This window comes from Elephas maximus, chromosome 11 (genome assembly GCF_024166365.1).
Source record: "Elephas maximus indicus isolate mEleMax1 chromosome 11, mEleMax1 primary haplotype, whole genome shotgun sequence".
Taxonomy (NCBI): Eukaryota; Metazoa; Chordata; class Mammalia; order Proboscidea; family Elephantidae; genus Elephas; species Elephas maximus.
The window spans coordinates 98095112-98121769 of NC_064829.1; the positions used below are offsets into that span (position 1 = coordinate 98095112).

Here is a 26658-nt window from a genome sequence, read left to right on the forward strand (position 1 = left end):
ATCTGGAAACAATGTGGGGGAAAGAGGGACAGTCCCCCCAAGCCAAATAGGGGCTGAGCAGAGATGAGAGGTGCGGGGTGGGCTTCAGACAGCTGTTCCCTCGGCCTTTTGGAGGTCCCTCGGGTGAATGTCACCTCCCTCATCCCCCGCCCAGGGATCTGCTCGCCTCTCTTTTTGCTGCATGAACTCAGACCCCGCACCCCAGAATTTCTGGGGGGATTTGGCCCTAGCACACAAGATCCTCCAATCCCCCAGATTCCTAGGACATGAGACCTGTACCTCGGAATTCCTGAGACTCGGCCCTGGCACCCCTCACCCCCACTGAAGTTCCCCCACACTTCTGGGACTTAACCTCTGCACACAAGATAAACCCGTTTTTTTTCCTACCCAGCGTCTCTCGGACATCCCAGACTTGACCTAGCTCTTCGGTTCATTTTCAGCTTTTGGGATGCCCGAAATCTTTCCCCCAACTCTGACATTTTCTTGACACCCCCAAACCCTCAGGCCTGCCCCCCATCACAGACACTCTCAAACCCCTAACAGGCTCATCCGCCTCAGGTTCCTTTAATTCTAGAATTCCCAAGATAGACGCAACCTGTCTGCAATTCCAGGGAACCAGACTCTCAACGGTACTCCCTTTCTGGTGTCCCCCTGGGCCCCCAAGATTCCCTCTCCTGAGGTGCCCAAGTGGTATTGTATTTGTGGACACCAGTGTTTCCCAGGGAGTAGTATTTGTATCCTTGTTAAGGTTTTAGGCAGTACAAGGCGAATATTTAAAAGTGCACACTTCGCACGTAAACCCGGGAGTCCAGACATTGCTGCTGGGCTATGTCACCATTTAGGTTTGAAGTGTTTTCCATTTAAAGCGGTCGGCCGATGGTCTTCGAGGATGTACCGGAATGTAAGGACACGCACATCAGAAGCTTGGGAAACGGTGACAGACCCCCACCAGGTTGATAACCCAGCCCGCCCTTCCCCTCACCGCCACCCTCGCGGGTGGAAAACCATTTCTCATCTCCCATCCAGGCTCAAGGATGTGCTACCTCCCCGAAGCCCAGAGACCATATCGGTCCCAGAATCCTTAGCGGTCCCCCTTTTGGAGCTGGGGGGCCACAGAATTAGCAGCCTCTGTCCCTCTGCTCCCCTGGCCTCAGGAAACCCCGCCCCGGAGGGTTGGGGGTATCGCTGAGCACGATTCTTGACGCAACGATTCCTATGCAAGGGGCATTTTGAGCCCCCCCATCCTTCCCTCGGACCCTAAGCCCTGGCGAATCAGGGGTGAGGGGTGGGGCGGGTTCTGGTGGGAGCGGGGTGGGGCGGGGCAAAGGGCTCGGGGCACCAGGGTATGGGGGTTGGGGACTGATTCTATTGCCAAAGGGTTCAACTTTTTCAAAAGCCCCCAGATAACCCCAGACCCTCACGAAAGCCGAACGGGATGGGGAAAGGGGGGATGAGAGTCTTTTCCAAAGGGTACTGACCTCTTCCCAAAGTCTCCCCCCTGCTCGCCAACCCACCACACGTACCCAGCTTTTTAGTTCAGCTTTTTAAAAATGACCACCGTCATTATAAACCTCTCCAAAAGGTGATTCTAACCGCCTCTCCCATTCTCCAAGCCAACAGTGTGGGATTCGGGGAGGGAGAGAGAGCGAGCTAAAGGGACAATCTCTATGCCCCGCTCCCCTTTTCCACCTCGGCCGCCAGGGTGCCCGCAACTACACGCATGCGCTGCATGACGCGCCCCCACACGCATGTCGCTCCCCTCCTGCGCTCCGAGAACGCACGGACACGGGGCAGGGGGCGGGGCGATTGGGGAGGAATGAATGGGAGGGGGTCTTCCTGAGCTCAGCGGCTCTCCCTTCCCAACACACACAGCAATAAGTCTCTCACTCAAATGTGGGCGGGGCGGGCCTGGCCTGTCGTTGTGGGGGAAATGACAAGGGGGCGCTCTCAGGGATGGGGGCGGGGGTCCGGAGTCAGTGTGGGGAGGGGAGGTCTGCAAATCGTCCAACTCTGGTGCTAACGGCGGGTCTTCTCAGCCCACCCCCAGGGCAGGGAGGGAGGGGCTGTGCTGGGCCTTCCTCCAAGCCTTCCCCACGCCCACCCTGGGTGCATGAACCGCCCAACGCAGAAGCTACCGCATGTCACCCCCCACCCCAAAGAAAAAGTGTCATGCCCCTTACCCACCCGCCCTGTCACTCCCCACCAAAATAAAAGTTTCCTTTTCATTTAAAAGTGGCTGCCGGGCTGTCTGTCTGCAGGGAAGGGCTCCAGATTGGGGCTGCAAGCTTGGCAGCAGAGAGTGGGTGTGTGTGTGTGTGCACGCGCGTGCGTGTGTGTGTGCGCGCGCCTCAGTTGCCCTGTTGGTAAAAACGTGGATAGCCCTACCCGGGATGTCTCATGGGACCTGAGATGACAACTCCTCCAGGAAAGGGTGGCTAGTCCCTAGGGGAGGGGTGGACCTGGGTTCCCAATGCAAGCTCAGGACCCTAGAGGGCTGCAGTTTTAACCCTGGCTCCACCGTTGTGTGCTGTCAAGTCTATTTTCACCTCATAGCAACCCCATGTGACAGAACCGCCCACAGTGTTTCCTAGGTCTGGAGCCTTTGTGGCGCAGTGGTTAAGAGCTTGGCTACATACCAAAATGTCGGTATTTCGAATCCACCAGCTCCTCCTTGGAAACCCTATGGGATAGTTCTACTCTGTTGTATAGGGTGGCTATTGGGTTTTTTTTTCATTTGTTTTTTTAGTCCTTACAGAAGCAGATCTCCAGGTCTTTCCTCAGCGGAGCCACAGGGTGGGTTTGAATCTCCAACCTATGAGTTAGCAGCTGAGCACTTAACCATTGTGCCAGCAGGTTACTAGCGAAGTAATTTTGAGCAAGTTACTTCACCCCTCTGTACCTCAGTCTCCTTACCTGATTAAGTCTGTATTGCCAACTCTGAAGCCTGAGTTCAAACCCTGGCTCAACTTCTTAGGAACTGTGTGTCCTCGGGCAGGTCCTGCAATTTCTCTGGGCCTGTTTCTACCATTCTAAAATGGTGGGGTGGAAGTTGGTCTATCCATGTAGCAAATATTACTTAATGCCAACTACATGCCAGGCACTGTTCTAAGCACTGTACTGGAAAGCAATGGAATTTCAACCTCAAGGGGCTGTGGTGAGGACTGAGATAATGCCACATCATGGGCACTACTGTTATTATGTTGCAAAGGTACAGCACAGTGCTGCCTCAGCCACTCACTGATTAGGAAGTTTGAAGCCAGGGACCTGGCAGCTTTGAGACTTAGTTTCTCATCTGTAAAATGCAGGGAATTCCTTGGAGGCTGAGGTCAAGAGTGAATGTGTTACTTCACAAGACCCCCTATACCACACACACCTACAGAAGCCTATCCTCCCCCCACCAGAAGCTCCCCTTTGAGAAGAATCACAGCCAGACCAAAGGGGCCAGCTGGGGATGGCATTTATTTCTGCTAGAGCCTGGAGGGTGGGAGGGCAAGGGAGACTTCTCCAGTGACTCCACACCTTGATCATACAGGAACAACCAAAACCGGAAAGGCAGAGGGCATGAAGGATGGGGGAGCCCTTCTCCTGCCTCTTTGCAAGCACCAGAGGATGGTGAAGTCTGGGGCTCAGCTTTTGTCACCTGGAAGATTAGGGATGGGGGAGTGGTTAAGTACAGAGAAAGGAGAGAGGGACTAGGGGAGACAGAGACACCCAGAAAGAAAGATCCAGAGACTGAGATAAAACACAGAAAGAAGAACCAAGAGAGAGGCAGAGACCCAAAATGAAAGGCGTATAGAGACTCCAGGAAGGGTACAGAGAGAGAGAAATGGAGAGGTCCTTGTTGTCAGGTTGGTTCCAACTCATAGCAGAAATGACAAAGTAAAACCGCCCCATGGGGTTTTCTAGGCTGCAATCTTATGGAAGCAGATCGCCAGGTCTTTATACCTTGGAGCTGCTGGGGGGGTTCGAACCACTAATCTTTCAGTTAGCAGCGCTTAACCACTGTACCACTAGATAGATAGATATTTGCCATTGAGTTGACTCCAACTCATAGCTACCCTATAGGACAGAGTAGAACTGCCCTATAGGTTTTTCTAGGATGTAAATCTTTACGGGAACAGATTGCCAGGTCTTTTCTCCCATGGAGCCGCTAGTGGATTCGAACTAATGACCTTTTGGTTAGCAGCTGAGCACTTAACCATTGTGCCACCAGGGAGATAGATAAGTAGATATAGATGGATGCGGAGGCCAGGGAAACAGGAATGCATGGTGCCGGCTGAGGTGAGGAGGGAAGCTTGTGGCATCCTCCCTAATATCCATCATGAACAACTGAAGAAAGGATAGGCCCATCCTTGCCAATTACATCCACGTTCTCCCTGAAGCACAGAGCCCCCGTCCTTGCCTCCCCATCCTTCCCCACTCCCCTGGGTTTGGGGGTCGGTTGATGGGGATCTCATGGGGTCCGGCGTGGGGGCAATAAGTGCTGCAGTGCCAGAGAGTGGCACCAACTCCAAAGTGCAAGAAGCCAGAGGGCTGGGTTTGGGGACAGGCATCTATGGAGCCAGGAGGGAGGAAGGGGCCCTGACCCATCCAGTTAGCATGAGGGGTCACTGGGGTGGGGCCTGCACGGGCCCATCCGACTCTGGGTGTGGGGCCCCAGCCCCTGGCTCTGCCTCCTCAGCCTCTTCATCCGATGCCACACCTTCCTCCAGGTGGAAGACCTGTCTAACAGTGCGGGTGGTGAAGGTGAGGGGGCCGCGTCTGTGGGGAGGAGAGACCAGGAGATAGAGATTAAATGTGGGATACAGAAAGAGAGTGAGTGATAGATGTGGAGAAAAGGGGAGAAAGAATAAATGAAATGGGGAGAATGGGGCAGAGGGAAATGGGGCAGGGCACAGAAAGATGGGAAGAAAGAGATGGGAGGACAGGGGGACAAAGACGGCGGACAGAGAGATGGAGGAACAAAGGTCACAGAGATGGGGACAAAGAGAGAGACGGAGGGACAGTGGAGCACAAGATGGGGACAGAGAGAGATAGGGGGCCAAAGAGGAATATAAGGATGGGGCAGAGAGATGGAGGGGTGAAGAAATGGGGTCAGAGAGAGATGGAGGTACAGAGATAGCAAGGGACAGAGAAAGAGATTTAAGGACAGAGAGATATATAAGGACAGGGGAACAGACAGATGGAGGGACAGAGGTGAGGATGGAGAGAGATGGGATAACACAGACCTGGGGACAGAGAAATATGGAGGGACAGAGAGAGATTGGAGGGCAGAGAATCAAAGGGATGGAAAGGGAGACGGGGCACAAAGGGAAAGAAGGAGTACAGAGAGGAGACAGAGAAGTGAGACTGGGAAGAAAGAAATGACCTCGGCTCTGGCTCTCCCCCAAGATACCCCCTGCCCTTCCACCCCCATGGGCTCTATTCCCCCCTTGCCACCCCTACATTTATGGAGGGTGCCACCCGCTTGTCAGGGTTCGTGTGGGGCAGCCATACCGGAGCCGATTCCTCAGCGTGGTCACCTCGCGGTTCATGGATTCAGCCGACTCAGTGACATCCTCCAGCTCCCGCTGCAGCCTCCGGCGGCCTGCCTGGGCCCGGGAGGCCTCATCCTCAGCCTCCTCCAGCTGTCGCTTCAGCTGCTTCAACCGGAGGTTTCCCTTCTCCAGCTTGGGTGGAGGAGGGGAGAGGTTTGGTCATGGAGCCCAGGTCATATCCTTGCCCTATCCTCCTTTGCCCTGACTCTGTCCCATTCTCTGCTCTCTGCTCAGACCTTAGTCATCAAAGTGATAGACTGTTAAAGGATGATGTGGCTTAATCAACCTGATCCATGTCTTTGGCTGTTCCTGACCCCATCCCCTGTGTGGGGCAATAGAAAAAGCAGGGTCTCTGACTCTCCCCAGCCTTTTCCCTGTCTCTAGTTCCAATCCACATGGCCCCTGAGGGTCTCTCTAAACCCAGAGCTGACCCTGCCCCTCCCCCACTCACAGCACTCCCTTGGCTCCCAAGAACAAGGTCCCAGGCACTGCAAGGTCTCACTCTTGACCATTTCTCTTCTCCCCATAAAGCCACTGACCTGTACAAGTTCCAAAAGACTGTCCTCAGACTGTACCATCTCTCTCTCCAGGGAAGGGACACACATGATCCAGCTCCTGCCAACCCCTCTGACCTCATTTCTTATAACCCGATACCCCACCCCATTCTCTTCAGTCATACTGGTCTACTTTTTGCTCCAAACTCACTCACCAAGCTTATTTCCACACCCTAGGGCCTTTTCACTTGCTGTTCCTTCTGCCTGGCTTTTTCTCATCCTTCAGGTCTCATCTCAAATATCATCTCAGAGAGGTCTTCCTGACCCCCCAATCTAAAGAGGGTCCCTCAATCCTCTGCATCTCCTTCTCCCTTCATTCTCTTTCTTATTTTTTTCACATTCCTTGTCACAATCTGCAATTATTATTTTTTAAAAAACAGGCTTATTGTGTCTTTTCCTGTGCTTAAAACATGAGCTCTGTTAAGGCAGAAGGCTCTCCTGTCTCATTCTCAGCTGTATCCCCAGTCGTAGGACAGTCCTGGCATGTCATGGGCGCTCAATAAATGGAATGAATAGCATTTAAAACATGGCTGAACTTCTAAGGGCGCAGGTGATCTGCCTAGTATAAGACAGACCTGGGATACTATCCAGGCTGTGTCACCTACTAACTGTGAAAAAATTACATCCCCTCCTAAAGTTTTTGTTTCCTCACCTGTTAAATGGTGCTGGTGAGAGAAGTGACCCAGACAATGCATGCACATACATTTAAAAAAGCAGTTACCACAACGCTTAATAAACAATTAAGACCACAGGCTCTGGAGCCAAACTGCTGGAGTTTGAACCCTGGCTCAACCCCTTACTAGCTAAATAATTTTGGGCAAGTTATTTCACCTCTCTGGGCCTCAGTTTCCTCACCTGAATAAGAGGAAAAATAAAAGTATCTACCTTATAGGGTACTGATAAGGATTAAATGTACTACATGTTATGTCCTCAGAACAGTGCCTGGCATATAAAAAAAAAAAAGCACTAAATACATACTATGTTGTTATTTTAGCCCTGGTCTATCCTCTGGGTGGGGTTTAACGTCTTCCCTCATGCTGGCTGCCTCAGCTCTAAACCAGGCCTCTTTCTAGATTTCAGAACGGGAAAGTTATTTCTCACCTGCTGATTATGATCCAAGCCCTATGATAATATTTGTACTTAGTTTCAGTCCAGCATTTGCTTGTTGCCTCTTATGATGGGGAGGGAGCTCACCACCTCCAGAGATAGGCCGTGTCATTTTTTGGTCAGTGATCCCACTTTCCACAGCTCCCCAATGATGTCAGCTGCTTACCTGGTCCCGGAGCTGGTCAGCCACCCTCCGCTCCTCCTCCACCTGGAGCACCACCTCTTTGAGCCGCTTCTCAGCTCTGCGTACCAGCTTGCCTGAGAGGATGCGCTCCCTGAAGAGAGGGGTGAAGGGCCAGATCAGGAGAGATGCTCCCCCGGGGTTCCATTTCCATGGCCTTGTCCAGTGGCTATCCTGCACACAGGCTGGCCTTAGCCCTCTTTCCCGTCCCTGACCGACGCCCACAGTTTATTCAGGGCCAAACTGGCACCCCAGCTCCCTTCTCCAGGGTGTCTACATACTTAGCTTTATGCCTGATGGTTCCTAAAAATGTTTTCTGAGGGTCGGACCCACGTTTCCACTAGTTTTTGGATATGGATGTGTGTGAGTGTTATGCTTGGAGCAAGTGATCATTTTGTGACCAGGAGGGAAAGACCAAGGGAACTGCACAGACTATGATCCAGAGCCCTGCCATCTTTCAGCTGCCCAGCTCTGGACTTCTTATCATGTGAGAAAAAAAAATTCCTTTTTGTGATAGATTGATGGCAAAAAAAGGCCCTCTATTCTCACCCCTTCCTATATCCATGTTCTTTGCAATGTGACTTTGTGGCTGCTCCCATCGTGAGGTGGGAGCTATTTCTCCACTCCCTTGAATCTGGGTAGCCACACGACTTGCTTTGGTCAACAGAATGCAGCAGCAGTGACCTATACCAGTTCCGAGGTTAGGCCTCATGAAGCCTCTAACGCTATCGCTCACTCTTGGAACTCTAACTCCACCATGTGAACAATCCTGGGCTAGCCTGCTGCAAGATGAGTGGCCACATGGAGCACAGACAAGTTGGCCTAGTTGTTCCAGGCAACGCCTTAGATATATGACAGCCCAGCTAAGATCAGTAAACCCATCTAGGTGACCCTAAGCTGACCAAAGACACATAAGTGAGCCTCACCAAGCTCAGATCAGCAGAACCTACTAGCCAGCCCAGAGAATAATGAGTAATAATAAACAAAAAAAAAAAAACCCAGTAATAATAGTTGTTGTTTAAGCCACTAAGTTTTAGGATGGTTTGTTAAGCAGCTATAGCTTAACTGATATATTTGTTTAAATCATATTCTTATTGGTGGTACAGTTACCTGCAGCCCAAAGGTACTAAAATTGTATAAAGGATGATGTGACTTAACCAACCCCACCCATGTCTTTGGCTGATCCTGACCTCATCCCTTGTGTAGGACAATGGGTCTCTGCAAAATGGTATGTAGTACCCTACGTTCCTAAACAATAGAGGAAATCAGCAAACGTTAATAACATCTTTTAGATGTTTTTAAACCAGGTGCTTATAACACAGTTCCTCTCCTTCTTACCTGCTCTCATGCTCTAGCTGCTCCTCAGCCTGGGCCAGCTTAGACTCAAGGGCAGCGATGACCATCTTCTGGCGGGCCCGGGCCCCAGCGTCCTCCTCACCCAGGCGCCCCCGTAGTTCCTGGATCTGCCGCTCCAGCTGCTGCCTCCCACTTTCTGCCTTGGCTGAGAAACTGCGCTCAGCTGACAACTCTGTGGTCATTGTCTCCACCTGTAACAGGTAGGAAAGGCAGGATGTATGGTGGAGTCCAGAGTGAAGGTGGTCGTTAAATCCAGGCACCTCCCAAGATTAAGTGCATTGATGATTGTTAAATGCAGAGGACAGAGACCGATGATAAATAAAAAATTATTATTATTATTATTTTAATTTATTGATGATTGTTAAATGCAGAAGACAGAGACTGATACATACTAAATATTCAGCAACTGTTAACTTTTCTTTGTAGTGATGGACTTATCTGCCAACACCACTGCCAGCCCTGGGTTTTAACCTTCTGGATATGTTTTTTGCTATTTTAATAAATTCACAAGACTATCACAAACTTCTTTAAAGACTATAAATTCTACCTCTGACTGTGAATGAGTCTATTCCAAGGGTTATCACACTTTTGTTTGCACCAGGATTATCTGGGGAGCTTGTGACAAAAATGCAGGCTCCTGGACCCCAGCCTCCAGAGATTCTGAATCAGCAGGTCTGGAATGGGGCCCGTGAATCTGCATTTTTAAGGATCATCTCAGGTGGGTCTGATATGAGTGATATGTAGATCATTTTGAGAAACTTCGGCTCCATAAACAGCAGCTACTACACTGAGAATGTGTAAACACACCCCTAATAATAGCTCCTGTTTATTTATCAGCTCATACTCTGAGCAAGGCCTCGTGCTGGGGACACGGAAATGAGTCAGACCCAGTCTGATTCATACTTTATTTCCTTTTATCCTCACAGGAACACATCAAAGGAATGATTAGCATATCCTTTTATCTTTTTATTGTAAAATAAAATAGTGGCATGGAAAGTCAAACTAATTAAATGTACGGCTTAATGAGTGAATGAAAGGGAAACACACTGTCCACTCCTACCCAGGTCAGGAAGTAGAACATTGCCAGAAGTGGCAGGTGAAAAAAAGATGGAGGTCAAATTGCATACAAGGTTATTGTAAGGAAAAAAGGAAATAAGGTGCAAAATAACATCCCTGTAGACAATGAAATGGCGTCTCTGGGTGGTGCAAACAGTTAGGCGCTTGACTACTAGCAGAAGGTTGGCGGTTTGAACCCACCTAAGGACGTCTCGGAAGAAGGGCCTGGGGATTTGCTTCTGAAAGGTCACAGCCCTGAAAACCCTATGGAGCAGTTCTACTCTGCATATGTGGGGTTGCCATGAGTTGGAATCAACTTGATGGCAGCTAACAACAAAATGTGACAATATAGCCTCATGTCTGTGTCCCCCAGGAAACTCCATATGGGGAGGGGGAAGAAAACAATTCTGCGTAGAGATCCCACATAATTCATCCCTGAATCCAGCCCTTGAGAAGTTTCAGAAAGACGAATGAATGCATCATGCCTTTTTTTTTCCCCCCCTTTTGCAAACTTCTGTTCAACCTTCAAAACCCAACTCAAATATCTCCTTTTCTATGTTTGTTGAGTAAGAGGACTGAGGGTTATGGTCCCAGCTTAGTGGGAAACTGGGCTCATAGGGGCAAGGGGTGGCCAGGCTGTGCTCACCTGTAGGAGGAGCTTTCGGTAGCGGTCATTGACGAGCTCTGCGTTGCTCTGCTCCTCCTCCAGTTCCTCTTCCATCTGCCCTAGGCGCCCCTCCAGCTGACGCTTCTCCTCCAGAATGGCTGCCCTAGGGAGAGAGGGAAAAGGTAGGAGTGAGAAGGCAGGAGAGCCAGAGGAGAGTGCCCTGCCCCGCATTACCATGGGCCACTCACTTGCCAAGGTTGCCACTGGCCACCTCATCCGCCATCTCATCCCGCTCCTGCTGGGCTTGACGCCGGGCGCGGTCCGAGGCAGCGAGTTCCTGCAACAGCGGGGAGAATGGGTGGTCAACGGCGGGGGATATTCAGGCACCATTCTCACTTCCTCCATGCCCCTTATGCCCCCATTCTCTTGGCCTTTTCCACTGCACGCTCACATGCTGTCCCTGGGTAACCTTGGACTTAACTTCGATCTACAGGCAGATGTCTTCAAAATCTGTCTCCTGAGCCCCTGACCCGTGTCCACCTCCTGCTGCCTGCCCCCTAGGCCCCTCGCCCTCATCATAACCCTAATGAGGTCAGCAATTCCTCCAAACCTGCTCCTCCAACAGGCTCTCCTTCTCAGGGATGATACTGCTGTTCACCCCAGTCACTGAGCCAGATCCCTGAGTGCCATCGTCACCCCCTCCTGCCCCCTTACCATCCACAGTCCTGCCCCTCCTGTTTCTCTGACCTTCTCTGCCTTGTCCTCTCCCCCAGACTCTCACCTCAACTTCCTCTCCATATCCAGTAACCCACTTCAGTCTAATCCCCATGTATTCTCAGAGCTGACTCTGCTCTTTCCTTGCTCATGGGCCTCCCATGGCTCCCAGCACTCCCAGGACAGAGTCCTACCCCTCAGGTTGGCATTGGAGGAAGCCCGTGGTTGGCTCTACCCACCTCCCTATTCCTTGGCTCTTATTAGAGGCAGCCTGTGGTTGGTCCCGCCCACCTTCCCGCTCCTTGGGCTGGCATTGGAAGCAGTGTGTGGTCGGCCCCGCCTCTTGGCTGGCATGGGAGGCAGCATGGGATTGGCCCCACCCACTCCCATGGCCCCACCTACCCTGCCTTACCTCCTGCAGTCGCAGCACCTCGGCCTCCAGCCCCTTCAGACGCTTCTCGCTTTCGCGGTTCTGGACAAAAATCTCCTCCCGGGAGGTGCGTGACTCCTCCACCTCCCGCCATAGCTCCTTCATCTGGGTCTGGGTGGAATGGATTGGGGATGAGGGGGCAGGTTCAGCTTGGGCTGCCATACAGGGAGCCCCCCACCCTCACATCAACCCAGCAGGGGCTCCTCACTCCCCATGAACAAGCAGGGTGTTCTCTGAGTCCTACAGACCTGGGTGCTAGCCCCCAATCCACTTGCTGTGTGACCCTGGGCAAGTCCTTACTGAGCCCTATTCTAAGAGATATACCAGTATCCCTTAATACTCACAACTCCAGTTAGTAAGGATTTTGATCATCCATAGCTTACAGATGAGGAAACTGAGGCAGAGGCTAATTGATGTGCCTGAGGCCACCCGGCTGGGAAGTGGCAGAACCAAGAATTGAACCCATGCTGTCTAGCCTCAGAGTCCGCAGGCTTAACCACTATGTGACTTGGTGATGTTATTTGTTTGATGTAACTTTGAAATGCAGGGGTTTTCTCTTAGTGGGGAGAGGACTGGCAATTTTTACTGTTTGGAGGGGATGTTTCTAAACCAGTGCAGCCCAATAGAAATATAATGTGAGCCACGTGTGTTGCTTTAAATTTTCTAGTGGCCACACTAAAAAGGAGCCCTGGTGGTACAAATGGTTAAGCACTCAGCTGCTAACCAACCAAAAGGTTAGCGGTTTGAACCCACCCAGTGGCTCCGTAGGGGAAAGGCCTGGCAATCTGCTCCCGTAAAGATTACAGCCAAGAAAACCCTATGGGGCAGTTCTACTTTGTCAAATGGGGTTGCTATGAGTTGGAACAGACTTGATGGCACCTAACAACAACAATATTAAAATAGTAAAACAAAAAAACAGGCAAAACTAATTTGAAATCTATATTGAGTGTAATATATCTAAAATATTCTTATTTCAATTTATAATCAACATAAAAATTAACGAGATATTCTACATTCTTTTGTTTGTATTAAGGTCTTTGAAATCCAGTATGTATATTTTACTTATAAAAAGCAGTTGCCAAATCAACTATAGGAGACCAAATGGTAAAAAATGACTCTAATGTAAAAATGAGAAGGTAAGGGGGCAGGGAAACTACAGTACTGGGAATGGTACAGCCAGAATGGAATGAATGAGAATAACGACACATTGTGAAAAATGTAACCAATATCACCGAATAATTTGTGTAGAAATTGTTAAATGGGAACCTAATTTGTTGTGTAAACTTTTACCTTAATAACAATAAAATATTAAAAGAACTAAAAACCGTTTGCTGTGGATTTGACTCCAACTCATGGTGACCCTATGTAGCTCAGAGTAGAGCTGTGCTCCATAGGGTTTTTAATGGCTGATTTTTCGGAAGCAGATCTCCAGGCCTTTCTTCCGAGTTGCCTCTGGGTGGATTCAGACCACCAACCTTTTGGTTAGTAGCCAAGCACTTAACTGTTAGCACCACCCAGGGACTCCATATTTCACTCACAGGCCATCTCAATTTGGACCAGCTAGATTTCAGATAGTCAATAGCCACATGTGATTGGTGGCCAGCAAATTTCTATACTTTCAAAAAAAAAAAGAACTGGGTATAACTTTCATAATCAGGAAAACAACAGCTAAAGTACTTCCATTTCAAAAATAAAATAAAGTGAGGAAATTGGACTTAAAAATTAAACACTTTAAATAAGGTAAATAAAACAGAAAAGAACCGAATAAGTATTTGCAACATGGATGTTTATAAACGAAAACCACACCCGATGCCGTCGAGTTGATTCTGACTCATGGTGACATCACGTGCCAGAGTAGAACTGCTTCATAGGGTTTTCTTGTCTGTAATCTTCGAGGAGTGCACCTCGGTGGCGCAAATCATTAAGTGCTGGACGACTAACTGAAAGGTTGGTGGTTCAAACTCACCCAGAGATGCCTCAGAAGTAAGGCCTGTCGATCTGCTTCAGAAAGGTCACAACCTTGAAAACCCTATGGAGGAGTTCTACTCTACACACACAGGGTCACCATGAGTCAGAACTGACTCAACAGCAACTAACAACAACAACAATCTTTGAGGAAGCAGGTTGTTAGGACTTTCTTAGATTATTAGTCGAGTGCAAACCATTTGCACCACCCAGGGATCATGGATATTTATAAAGGTGTTGACTAATTTGGATGCTCCTCATGGGGTCGAGGAGACAGGGTCTAAGTTGGTCTCAGGCCCTGAAGTGATGCTGGGGGCTCCAGCGATACTCGAAGCCTCCCCTCCCCAGCCTGGCCCAAGCCCCATCCCGTCCTCACCTGCATCTTGCGAAGCTGCTTCACGGCCTCCTCCTTGCCCTGCCCAGCGGTCTCCATCTGAGCCTTCAACTCTTCCAGCTCTGCTTCCAGCTTCTTGCGGGTGGCCACAGCCAGGGCCCTCTGCTTCCGCTCCTCATCCCGCTCCACCTCAGCGTCCCTCAGCTGGGGCAGGAGGCCGAGAGGGACCAGGTCAGGGGACAGGATGCCCACGCCACCTCTACATGCTCCCGTCCCCTCCTATCAGTCCCCATAGCCCCAGCTCAAGCCTCCTCCTCTCCCCTTGCTCCAGCCTTCTCTCCAGCCCATTCTCACACAGCTCGAGAGGGGTCTTTTGGCACACAGAGCCGACACTGACCCTTTAATGGCTCCCCAGGACCCCCACGACAAAGTCTAGGACACTCAGCTATGGCTGTATCAATGGGACCAGGGGAGATGAAAAACACCCAGGGACCCCTGGCCATGGATCACCTGTTTCTCTCTACTTCCCCGCCTCCCAGCTTTCAGTCTCACCCCCTTCAGTCTGTTGCCTGTGTTGACCCAGGGGGGTCTTTCTGACACTCACAGCCCCTTCCATGTTCAGTACTCATCACCCAGTAGAGGGCCCTGCCCACTGAAGACCACCGAACATCCACTCCTTGTTGAGTAAACAATGAGTGAATAGTATAGAAAGGGAGGGAGTGATGGAACACAGAAGGAAGCAGATGAACGACTGAGTAAATCAGAGAGTAGGATGCGGGTGAAGGGGAGTGGAGATGAGCAGTACAGGGGTTATCTGGGGGCTGGTAACCAAAGGGTCAGCAGTTGGAATCTGCCAGGCGCTTACTTGGAAACTCTATGGGGCAGTTCTACTCTGTCCTATAGGGTCGCTATGAGTCGGAATCGACTCGATGGCACCGGGTTGGGTTTTTTATGGAGGGGCTGGGTACACTGGGGAGTAGTTGGGTTGTGGAGAGGAGGATGGATGGAGGGGGGTATGGAGAGGCTGTATACACAGAGAAGTAGTTGGCTTAGGGAGAGGAAGTTGACTGGAAGGGGCTGGCTAGTGGATGGAAGAGTTGTTGATTCAGGGTTGAACGTACTGTGGGTTTGGGGAGAGGCTGTGTGGTGGGTGGATGAGTGATTGGAGTGGTTAGGGTGGTTGGGGTGGTTGAGGAGATGGTGGAGGTAGATGGGTGGTTGGGTAGATGGAGGGGCAGTTGCATGCAGGGTTGGTGGGTGGGTAGCTGGGTGTAAGGGTGAGTTGGTGCAGAAGCTGTGTAGTGGGTGGTTGAGTGGATGAGGTGGTTGAGTAGATGGGGAGGTAGGTAGTTGAGTAGTTGGGTGATGGAGGAGTGGTTGGATGCAAGGTTTGATGCAAGTGGGTTGAGGGAGAGGCTGTGGTAGATAAGATTGCTGAATAGATGGAGAAGTAGTTGGATAGATGAAGGAGTAGTTGGATTCAGGGTTGGTTGTATGGGTACAAATATCAGTTGGTGTAGAGGCTGCGTATGGGTGGCTGGATGAGGTGGTTAATGAGACAGCGTAGGTAGATGAGTGGGTGGATGGAGGAGTGAGTGGTTGACTGCAGAGTTAGCTGGCAGATGGAGGGGTATAAAGTGAGTTGGAAGCAAACTTTAAAGGTGGTAGAAAGGCGGTTCAGTAGATGAAGGAGGTAGATGGGTGGATGAGTGGTTTGGTGGATGGATGATGTATGATTGGGTAGGTCAACAGGTAGATGGCTGGGTCGGGGAGAGGATATGTGTGTGGGTGCATGGAAGGAGGATGGGTGGCTAGCAGGAGGGCCTTTTGTAGAAACACTGAGTAGCAGCTGGGTGGATGAGACCTCAGGCCCCTCTTGCGGCTGTCTGCACCAGAACACACCCGACCTGAATTGGGACTCCGTGGCCTCCCGCCTGCCTGTACCTGCTTGGCCAATTGCCGGCGCCTCTCTTCACCAGCCTCATCGTGGCCCTGCAGGTCCCGCTCGTGCTGTGCCTTGAGAGCCTGCATTGTCACCTCTAGGCGCAGCTTGGCGTCCTCAGCTGCTGTCAGCTCATCCTCCAGCTCTGTCACCTGTGTTCGCAGGTCACTGGCTGCCTGTTCTGCCACCCGGCGGGCTCGTTCCAGCTCATGTACCTGGTGGAGAGGGAGACTGAGCACTGGGCACCTGGGTCACTGAGGGAGGGAGCAGGCTAGGATCCTCCATTGATGGAGGAGGGGAAGACATCAAGTAGATATGCCCATCTAGTTTGTTCATTCACTCATTCGTTTGTTCATTCATTCATTCAACATCTACCAAGCACCTACTTACTATGTATCTTATTCTCAGTCATCCTAAAACATTTTATTAATAATCCCGTGTATTTTAGTTCTATTTTCTGAAGCTGTTGAGAGTCCAATTCAAGTGTTTGTTAGGTCACCCGGCTCTCACTCATGGTGGATTATTTCCTCATGGGTTTTGTAATTTTGGATTGTCAACTCACTTCACTGGGGCTTCATCTTCAGGAATCCTGTGTGAAATGGGTTGAAGGCATGTACTTCCAGAGCTGACTGTTGTTGGTTTATGCCAAACTCTACAGGATATTACCAATTCACAACTATTTACTTCTACTTTTTTCTCAGCTTAGGGGTTCCCAGACCTTTCATGGAGGTATAAATTCAAATCCCAAATACTCTATGTGCATGAAAACATGTATCTGATGGAAAATTTTCTTCATGTTCTGTGTACATGTACATGAATGTGTATGTTTGGTGAGCAGTTCTCATGGCCTGTGTTTGTATGAACATATGTGTTTGATGGAAGATTCTCCTCACACTCTATGCACGTGTACATGAACTCCTAAGTTTGGTGAGCAGCCCTCCTCGTCATCTGTGTTTGTATGTGAACACATGACTTTGATGGGCGGTAATCTTCATGCTATGTGTGAGAGCACACACGTATGTATACCTCTTTCAACATTCTGTCTGTGCACATGGGTGCCCAAATGTGTGTCTTGGGGAGCAGGTGCCCCCCACTCAGATACTTGTTGTTTTGATTCTGACTCATGGCAACCCCAATGTGTGCAGAGTAGAACTGCTTCAGAGGCATTTCAAGGCTGTGTGACCTTTGAGGTGCCAGTAGGTGGATTCGCACCACCAACTTTTGAGCTAGTATTCGAGCCCTTAACCGTCCCACTCACGCTCTTGCCGACGTCATCCTTGCTGCTCAGCAGTGCCTCCATTTCGGCCCGCAGTGCCCGGTTCTGCCGTTCCAGCTCCTCACGTGCCTCCTGTTCCTCCTCCAGGGCCCGTGTCAGTGCCAGGGCCCGAGCCTCACGTTCCCGGCCCTCTGCCTCGACCCGTTCACGTTCCTCCACCACTCGCAGTACAGCTGCCTTCTCCTCTGCCAGGAGCTTCCAAGTTCAGGGAGATGGGGTAGAGGGAAATAGATTAGCTGAAAGGTGTATACAAGGGGATGGGAACAGGGAGCAGCTAGAGACAGAGACAAAGAAACAGAGGCAGGGACACAAGAGGAAGGTAGAGGGATTAAAGTTGTAACCCTGTCCCAAACCAGCTCAACTCCTGATTGGATCAAACTTATGAGCCTCTTACCCTGTTGTTGCTGTCAGATGCCACTGAGTCTATTCCAACTCATGGCAACCCCATGTGATGGATATAACTGCTCCATAGGGTTTTCTTGGCTGTAATATTTACAGAAGCAGATCACCAGGTCTTTCTCCCGTGGAGTCACCGGGTGGATTCAAACCGTCAACCTTTTGGTTGGCAGTTGAGCATTTAACTGTTATGCCACCATGGCTCCTTATACCTCTCACTCTAGATATCTAATAGAGGAAAGGGTGTTTCCTCCTCTTGGGGTGGTGGTGGTGGTAGAAAAAAATTATATATATATATTTAATATACTTCAACCTTTACTTTTTTTTTTTTTTTTAGATACAATGACTGGTACCGATAAAAATTACAAGACATGAAAAAGGAAGAGAACAGGACTCATAATTAAGAGAAAAATCAGTCAATAGAAACAGACCTTAGATGATCTAGATATTGGAATTACGACACAAGGACTTTATGATAAATATGCTTCAGGACAAGACAGATATGAGTGAAGAGACAGGATTATTTCAGGAGAGATTTGAAAACTGTAAATATTATCCCCATTTTTTAGATGGGTGAACTAAGACTGAGACGGGAAAAGCAGCTTGCCTGAGGTACACAGTGAGTCAGCAGAAATGAAATGTGTTATTTCATTTAATTCTTGTAAGTACTCTCAGGGGTACTCAGAGAGTGTCCTTATTATATTTTATCATCCAAACCAGGACACTTTTTTTTTATACTGTTGTTGAAAATATACACAGCAGATACACCAATTCAACAATTTCCACATGTATAATTCAATGACACTGATCACATTCTTCCAGTTGTGCATCTATTCCCACCTTCCTTTTCTGAATTATTCCTCCCCCAGTGATATAAATTCACTTTCCCCTAAGCTTTCCTATCTGACCTTTTGAGTTGCTGTTGTCATTTGATCCCATGTAGTTCTTTAAAAGAACACAGTGCTCAAAGCGGACACTCTTTATTAATTAAGCTAAACTGCTATTTGGTTAAAAGAAGACTGCAGGGGTATTCCTGGTTTAAAGTTTAAAGATGATCTCAAGGCAATAATTTTGGGGGTTCATCCAGCCTCTCTGGCTTCAGAAAGTCTGAATTCCATGAGAATTTCATTCTGTTCTACATTTTCCCCGCTTTTGAATGGGATTCTTCTAGAGCATCTTTTTTTTTTTTTTAATTTCATTAATTTTGTTGTTGTTGCTAAGAATATTCACAGCAAAATCTACACCAATTCAACAGTTTCTACATGTACCACTTAGTGACACTGATTACATTCTTTGAGTTGTATAATCATTCTCGCCTTTTTTCTGAGTTGTTCTCCCCCATTAATATAAACTCACTGCCCCTAAGGTCCCTATCTAATCTTTCAAGTTGCTGTTGCCAATTTTATTCCATACAGATAGTTCTTAAAAGAGCATAATGCACAAGGCAGACATTCCTGACAAGTTATGCTAAACTACTGTTTGGTTTTAAGAAGATTTCAGGGGATATTTTTGGCTTAAGGTTTAAAGATTATCTCAGGGCAATAATTTCAGCGGTTCATCCATCTTCTGGAGAATCTCTGATCAAAATGTTCAGTCACCAAATCAGGACACTTTTGAGAGTAAAAGGGAATGCTACTAATAATTATGCTGGAACAACAGGCAGAAATCAGGCTGGATGGCTATCCTCTCATTATCCCACTTCACAGAGGATCAGAGGGAAGAAGCATCTTGCATATTACCAACTTCTCACAATGACCATGGGAAGCATAGATTAGCACCCTGATTTCCGAGCTGGGTAAACCAAGGTGCCCTACCTGGTCGAATTTGCGCTGCTTCTTCTCCAGTGTGCTCACGAGCTGCCGTTGTTGCTCTAGATCCATGGTGGCATCGTCCAGTTCCTGTTGCAGCCGGCGGCGGCCCCGATCCAGCCGCTCCACTGCCTCTGTCTTTTCTGCCAGGCGCTGGGTCAGAGCCTCAGCCTCACGGGCTACACGTCGCCGTGCCTCCTCCCCTGCCTCCAGTGCCCCTGCTTCCTCCTCCTGGCGCCGCCGCCACTCTGAGAGCTGGGAGGAGGGAGGAAAGTGTCAGTGGCAGTCATGGTCATGACCAAGGTGTGGGCTGGTGGTGTCCCCATTTCCAAGGTGAGGAGACTGAGGCCTGAAGAGAGAAAGGAATCATTCCACAGGGCCCGTTGCCTCAAAGGCGGGCTGAGGTTATGAGTACTGTGAGTCTTGGCTCCTCTAGGGGGTTAGAGTTACTTCTGCCAGGACCCAGAGATGAATCAGACCCAGACTCTACCTGGGGAATCCCCAGTCTGATGGAGGAGACTGAGAGTCACAGCCAGGGTGACAGAGGCTAAGGTAGAGGAAGTAGGAGAGCCATAGGAGTTCAAAACAGGGGTAGGATTCTGCTTAGAACATTTAGAAAAGGCTTCCTGGAGAAGAGGACATTTGAGATGGGTCTTGAGGTGGGTGTAGGAGTCTGCCAGTTGGAGAGGGGATATTTTCAGGCATGCATTCATCACTCATTCATTCAACAGGCATTTTTTTCAAGGCTTACTGTATTCCAGGCTTTATGCTGGGTGATGGTGGGGACTTAGATCTAACTCTGATAGGGTACCACCTTCAAAGAGCTCTGAGTTTAGTGGGAAGACTCTCGACCACAAAAAGTCCTTGCCCAGGGTGATTGGCGTAGGACAAAAAGAGAACGAAGGGTTGTGGAAGCTCAGGAGGCTTCCAGTGTAGAGGAGGCTGATGTTGATTTTTCTAAGTGAAGTGGAAGAGAGATGAGACATGAATACAGCTGAAGACAAAAGAAGGACTGGAGAATGCATGGCCTCGAATGCCTGGCTGAGGGGTACAGGTTCTGTCCAGGGAGGGGCCTGGGGAACCCTGAGAGAACTGTGAGCAGGGGAGAGGCAGGGCCAGCTCTGGGTGTAGAAAGACCCTTTTGAGTCTGGAGGGGGAGAAACTGGAGGTTGGGAGGCTTGAGAAGAGGCTGCAATGAGGTTCCTCAGCCTCATCTCAGATGAGGCCTGAACCACAGCGGGGGCTGTGGGAACAGAGAGGAGGGGCGACAGGGCTGTGCCAGGGCAGGAGGGCTGTGGGGAGTGACCAGAGGGAGGGGGTGAGAATAGCACTCAGGGGTTTGACCGGATGACTTGGTGGACAATGAGGCTGTTATAAATTGTATTGTGTCTCCCACAAAGTTATATTGAAGTCCTAACCCCCATATCTGTGGACATGACCCTGTTTGAAAATAGTGGTTTTTAGGTTTTTTTTTTTTTTTTGGGTTATGTGAATGAGGTCATAGTGGAGTAGGGTGGGTCCTAAACCTAATCCCTTCTGAGTGGTGTCTTATAAAAAGGGCAGAATAGACACAGAGACCTACAGGGGAAGAAAGATGACAGAGGCAAATGCATCTACAAGACCAGGAATAGCAAGGATTTCCAGCAGCTACTAGAAGCTGAAAGAGACAAAGAAGGACCTTCCCCTAGAGCTAATGCCCTGAATTTAGACTTCTAGTGTTCCCAAAACCAAAACCATTGCTATCAAGTTAACCCATGAGTCACAGAGAACTGAGTTCCAGAGGGTTTTCCTGGCTGTCATCTTTACAGAAGCAGATTGCCAGGCCTTTCTTCCATGGTGCCACTGGGTGGGTTCAAACCACCAACCTTCCAGTTAGTAGTTGAGCCTCCTTAACTATGAGGAAATAAATTCCTGTTCTTCAAAACCACTCACTCGTAATTTTTGTTATGGCAGCACTAGCAAACTAAGACACTGTCCCTGAACTGGGGGACCCAGGGAGAGCAGGGTAGGAGATGGTGTCTCCTGTACAGGTGTCCCCCTGGACTGCTCACCTGGGCCTGGGCTGCCTGTAGCTCCCGCCCCGCCCGTTCCCTGGCAGCTGCCTCCTCCTCCAGCTGCTCCCGCAGGCCAGTGGCTTCAGACTCCAGGGCTCGCACCCGGGACCCCAAGGCCAGCTTCGCCCTGGTTTCCTCCTGTAGCAGTTCCTGTAGACAGAGGGAAAACAGATGTCAGTTGGGGTCAGGAGAAGGGTGGGGGCTGGTGTGGGGGGTGGGGGATCAAAGGTCAGGCCTGGGGTCACCTGGGCATCGTGCAGCTGGACCTCGGTGCTGCTCAGCTCCTTGCTCAGCCTGATGGCTCTGGACTCGGCCTCGCTCAGTGCCCCAGATACATTCTCCAGCTCAGCCTGCAGGTGGAGCATTGGGGTGAAGCCCTCCACCGGGGCTTCAACCCAGCCAACCCATCCCCTCTCTCCATCTCAAATCCCCACCACACCCTGCTGGCAGGAATGCACGCTGGAGCAACCGCTATGCTGGCAGCGTTTCAGAATGTTAAATGTTGTTAGCTGCCACAGAGCCGGCCCCTGCCTCATGGCGATCCCATGCACAATGGTCCTCAGCCATCCCTATGATCAGTTGCCGATCAGATTGTTGCGATCCATGGGTTTTCATTGGTTGATTTTTTGGAAGTTAATTATGAGAACTTTCTTTCTAGTCTGTCTTAGTCTGGAAGTCCTGGTGAAACTTGTTCGGCACCATGGTAACACGCAAGCCTCCACTGATGGGTGGTGGCGGTGCAATGAGGTGAACTGGCCAGGAATCGAACCTAGGTCTCCCGCAGGTAAGGCAAGAATTCTACCACTGAAACCCTAATGCCTTAGGTTAAACACAGAGTTATCCTGTTGTTATTGTTAAACGCTGTCAAGTAGATTTTTGATTCATAGTGACCCCATGTGACATAGTAGATCCGCCTCATAGGGTTTCCTAGGCTGTAATCTTTATGGGAGAAGATTACTAGGTCTTTTCTCCCCTGGGGCCGCCCGATAGGTTCAAATTGCGGACTTTTCAGTTAGCAGCTGAGCACTTAACCATTGCCCCACCAGGGCTCCTTAGAGTTACCCTATGACCCAGCAATTCTGCTCCTAGGTATATATCCACGAGAAGTGAAAACGTAAGTATATATAAGAACTTAATCACAAATGTTTTCAGTAGTATTACTCTTACTAGCCAACAAGTGGCCACACAAGTGGCCACGCAGCAGAGACCACCCTCCTCCCCAACCAGCCCTTGCCGCTCCACTCACCTGGGCTCGCTGCAGCTTCTCGGCAGCCTCCACCCGTGCCCGCTCCCCGTCACCGGCCCGGCCCTGGACCTCCTGCAGCTGGGACTCCAGGCGGCGCCTCCGCTGCTCACTCTCCTGCCTTGTGCTCTGCAGGCTGCTCAGCTCTGCCCGTAGCTCGGACACCTCGGCTTCCAGGGACATCCGGGTCTTCTCCCACACACTTTTGCCCTGGTGGGGCAGGGAGATGAGCAAAAGTTTGTTAAGTGTCCCCTCACCTATCCACCAGGCCAGGGATCCCAGGGTGCAGCGTGGGCCTCTTTTGGGCTTGTAGAATGCCTTGTCTACTTCCACTGGGCACATGTCTCATAGCACCAGGAGTGTTTGTGTCCTTATCTACCTCCCCCACCAGGACAAGAACCCCTTGTGGGGAGTTATTTCTGGGTCCTGAGATCACATTCCTCTCTCCCCTGCCACCATGCACTCTGGTCCAGCCGCACTGGCCTTCCCGCTGTTCCTTAAACACCCAGGCACCCTCCTACCTCAGGGCCTTTGCACTGGCTGTTCCCTCTGTCTGGCACACACTTCCCTCTGATGCCCACATGGCTCCCCCTTACCTCCCTCAGTTTTTTACTCAGGTGTCACCTTCTCTCAGAGTTCTTTTGTGGTCACTCTATTCAAAATTACAACCCACATCCCCTTAGTGCTCTGACCCACCTTTCCCTGTTCCTTGTTTTCCCACAGAGCTTATCACCCCAACATTGTAATATGCGTGGGTTTATTCTATTTACTCTCTCACTTGCCCACTAGAACGTTAGTGCCACAAGAATAGGGAGTTTTGATTGTTCGGTTCGCTGCCTGTCCCCAGTACCATGCCTGGAACACAGTGCGCATTCAATTAATGCTTGTTGAGTGAAAGATGAAATGACATGAACGCGTGAGGATAGAATCCCAGAGAGATGGGCTGGCTTAGAACTCGACAGAGGTACCTCCTCCAACCAGTGTCCCACCGGCCCCCTCCCTACGGACCCTGCCCTCACGCACCCTCCGGGCCTGCTCCAGCTGCTCTGCCAGCTCCCCCAGGGCCTGGCCATGGCGCTGCCTCAGCTCCTGCACCGCCACCTCGTGAGTTCTTGTCTCCTCCTCCAGAGCCTTCTTCAACTCTGTCACTTCCTGTTCCCTTTTGGATCTTTTATTTGGGGGAGGAAGAAAACAAAATTTCAGAATTGAGGGAAGGCAGACACTTTGGGGGAGCTCCTGAGAGATGGTTGTGCCTTTTTTTCTTGGTTCACTCCAAGGACGGGGCGCTCACCCCACACTCCCCAACGGATCTGAGTAGTGATGTTGTGGGAGGAGTGTGGCTTTAAGGGTGAACTCCTACGCATCTTTCAAAACCTCTTCCAGGGAAGTCGTCCTGGATACCCCTCCCATAGACTTGATTTAGGGCCCTCTCTCTTTATCCCCAATGCCCTGTTACACCATTACAGCAAACTCTGGTCTGGATTGAGTCTATGCCTGAGGCTACCTTCCTGCCGACCAGGAGCTCCTGAGGGCCACACCATGTCTGACCCATCTCTGCCCCCGGTAAGGCCCAGGCCGAGCCCAGAGCGGAGGAGCCCTAGTGGGGCCATGCTTAAGCGCTTGGCTGCTAACCAAAAGGTTGGCAGTTCAAACCCACCAGCTGCTCTGTAGGAGAAAGATGTGGTAGTCTGCTTTCATAAAGATTTACAGCCTTGGAAATCCTGTGGCGCAGTTCTACCCTGTCCTATAGAGTAGAGTTGATGGCAACAGGTCTGGGTCCAGAGCTGGTGTTCAATAAACAAATGCTGGATGAATGGATGAACAAAATGTGGCCCATCCACACAATGGAATATTACTCAGCCATAAAGAGAAGTGAAATCCTGATGCATGCCACAACACAGATCAACCTTAAAAACATCGTGCCGAGCGAAATAAGTCGGCTGCAAAAGGACAAATATTGCATGATCCCACTTACAGGAAATATCTAGAATTTGGCAAATGCATAGACACCAAAATTTATTAGTGGCTAGTGGTTAAGAGCTACGACTGCCAACCAAAAGGTCGGCAATTGAATCCACCAGCTGTTCCTTGGAAACCCTTTGGGGCAGTTCTACTCTGTCCTACAGGGTTGCTCTGAGTTGGAATGGACTTGACAGCAATAGTTTTTTTTTTAATTTCTTTTATCGGGGTGGGGAGTGGGGAAAAAGCAGGAGTCATTAATTGGGGGGCACTGAATTTGTTTGGGGTGATGGAAAAATTTGGAAACGGATAGTGGTGACGGCTGAGCAATACACTGACTGTAATTAATGTCACTCAATTGTACATGTAAAAAGTGTTGAAATGGCAAATGTTTTGTTATCTATATGTATATATATATATATATATATTTTTTTTTTTTCAAGTGGATCCTAACTCATGGTGACCCTGTGTGTTTCAGAGTAGAACTGCACCCCACAGAGTACCTTTTTTTGTAGTACATATGTAGGTAACAAAACATTTGCCTTTTCAACAACCTTCACGTGTACAGTTAGTTCAGTGACATTAATTGGGTCCGACATGTTGTTCAGCCACCACCGTGAACACTTTCTTGTTATACACATTTCTATCACAATAAAAAAAAGAAATGATTTAAAAAAACAAAAACTAAATTAAGAATGTTCGCCTTTTAAAGAACTATCTATATGGTATCAAAGTGACAAGAGTAACTCGAAAGATTAGATAGGAAGCTTAGGGGGCAGTGAGTTTATGTTAATGGAGGAGGAACAACTCGGAAAAGGAGGGTGAGGATGGTTGTATAACTTGAAGACTGTAGTCAATATCACTGAATTGTACATGTAGAAATTGCTGAATCGGTGTATATTCTGCTGTGTATGTTCACAACAATAACAACATCAGAAAAAAAAAAAAAAAACGAAAATAACACAGTTGTTGGATGACTAAACCATGGTGTAAATGGAGACCCTTGTGTTCAAGGCCCTCTGCCACCCCAGCCCTCCTCCTGCCTGGGCAGCCTGGCCTCACCGGAGCTCCTGTTGTGCGTTGGTGGAGTCTAGCGTGTCCTCCAGTTCACTCCGCAGCGCCTCCAATTCCTCACCCAGGTCCCGGCGCTGCTTCTCTGCCTTGGCCCGGGCTGCGCGCTCCGCCTCCAGGTCCTCCTGGGACTCGGCCAGTCCTGCCTGAGCCTCCCGTAGGGATTTCAGCAGCTGGGCTCGCGCCCCGCCTTCCTCCACCGCTCTGGGGGTTGACAAGAACGTGAAGTTGGTACAGGGGCAGGCAGGGCTGAGGGATGGGACTCCCGGGGAGCTCCAGGGGTAACCAGTCCAGGGTTCAGATCTTGGCTCTGCTCTTGGGCAAGTGACACCACTACTCAGACTCTCGTTTTTCTCAGCTGTAAAATGGGAGTGGCACCAACAATAACCCCAGCTGACACTTCCTGGGTTCCTGCCACATGCAAGCCCTCTACCTCTATCGGCTCACTTAATCCTTATACCAAACGAGGAAACTGAGGCATCAAACCAAAAAAATCAAACCCATCTGTTGTTGAGTCAGTTCTGACTCATATTAACCCTATAGGACAGAGTAGAGCTGTCCCATAGGGTTTCTAAGGCTATAAATCTTTAGGGAAGCAGACTGCCACATCTTTCTCCTGTGGAGCAGCTCGTGGGTTTGAACTGCTGACTTTTCAGTTAGCAGCTGAGAGCTTAACCACTGCACCACCAAGGCTCCAACTCAGGCACAGAGAGGGGAAATCACTTGCCCAGGTTGCATGGCCAAGGAGTGGCAGAGCTGACCCCAGAGTCCCTGCTGGTGACCACTATGGGACCCAGTCTCTCGTCCTTCTGTGCAGGGTCACTGCAAAAAGAAGCTCAATCAAAGGGTGGTATTGACTGGAGGTTAAATCACCCCAGGAGCCATGCAGACCTGGGTTTGTATCCCATACTCTGCTGCTTATGGTGTGACCCTGGCAAGTGACTTCGCCTCTTTCAAAGTCAGGTTCCTGGTCTGTGAAGAGGAGATGAATACCTCACTTCACAGAGTGACTGTGCGGATGGTAATAAAAATAATAACAAGAGCACAAAAGGCCATGTATCTTATAAT

At 49.8% G+C, this 26658-nt stretch overlaps 1 protein-coding gene across 3 annotated transcripts in view; it reads right to left on the reverse strand.

The window, feature by feature from the left end:
- Positions 1–3446: 3446 nt before the first annotated feature.
- MYH14 (myosin heavy chain 14) overlaps positions 3447–26658 on the reverse strand; it is a 92819-nt gene continuing 69607 nt past the window's right edge. For all 3 annotated transcript variants that reach the window (XM_049900775.1, XM_049900776.1, XM_049900774.1), the window contains 16 exons: positions 25582–25794; positions 23584–23728; positions 22564–22770; positions 21563–21667; positions 21315–21467; positions 19270–19518; positions 17042–17254; positions 15786–15998; positions 13884–14045; positions 11525–11653; positions 10647–10735; positions 10438–10561; positions 8718–8926; positions 7365–7473; positions 5497–5669; positions 3447–4761 (listed from right to left, as the gene is read on the reverse strand). In XM_049900775.1, coding sequence (XP_049756732.1) covers positions 4608–4761; positions 5497–5669; positions 7365–7473; positions 8718–8926; positions 10438–10561; positions 10647–10735; positions 11525–11653; positions 13884–14045; positions 15786–15998; positions 17042–17254; positions 19270–19518; positions 21315–21467; positions 21563–21667; positions 22564–22770; positions 23584–23728; positions 25582–25794 — 2647 coding nt within the window. In that variant the 3' untranslated portion in view covers positions 3447–4607. The remainder of the gene's footprint in view (positions 4762–5496; positions 5670–7364; positions 7474–8717; positions 8927–10437; positions 10562–10646; positions 10736–11524; positions 11654–13883; positions 14046–15785; positions 15999–17041; positions 17255–19269; positions 19519–21314; positions 21468–21562; positions 21668–22563; positions 22771–23583; positions 23729–25581; positions 25795–26658) is intronic.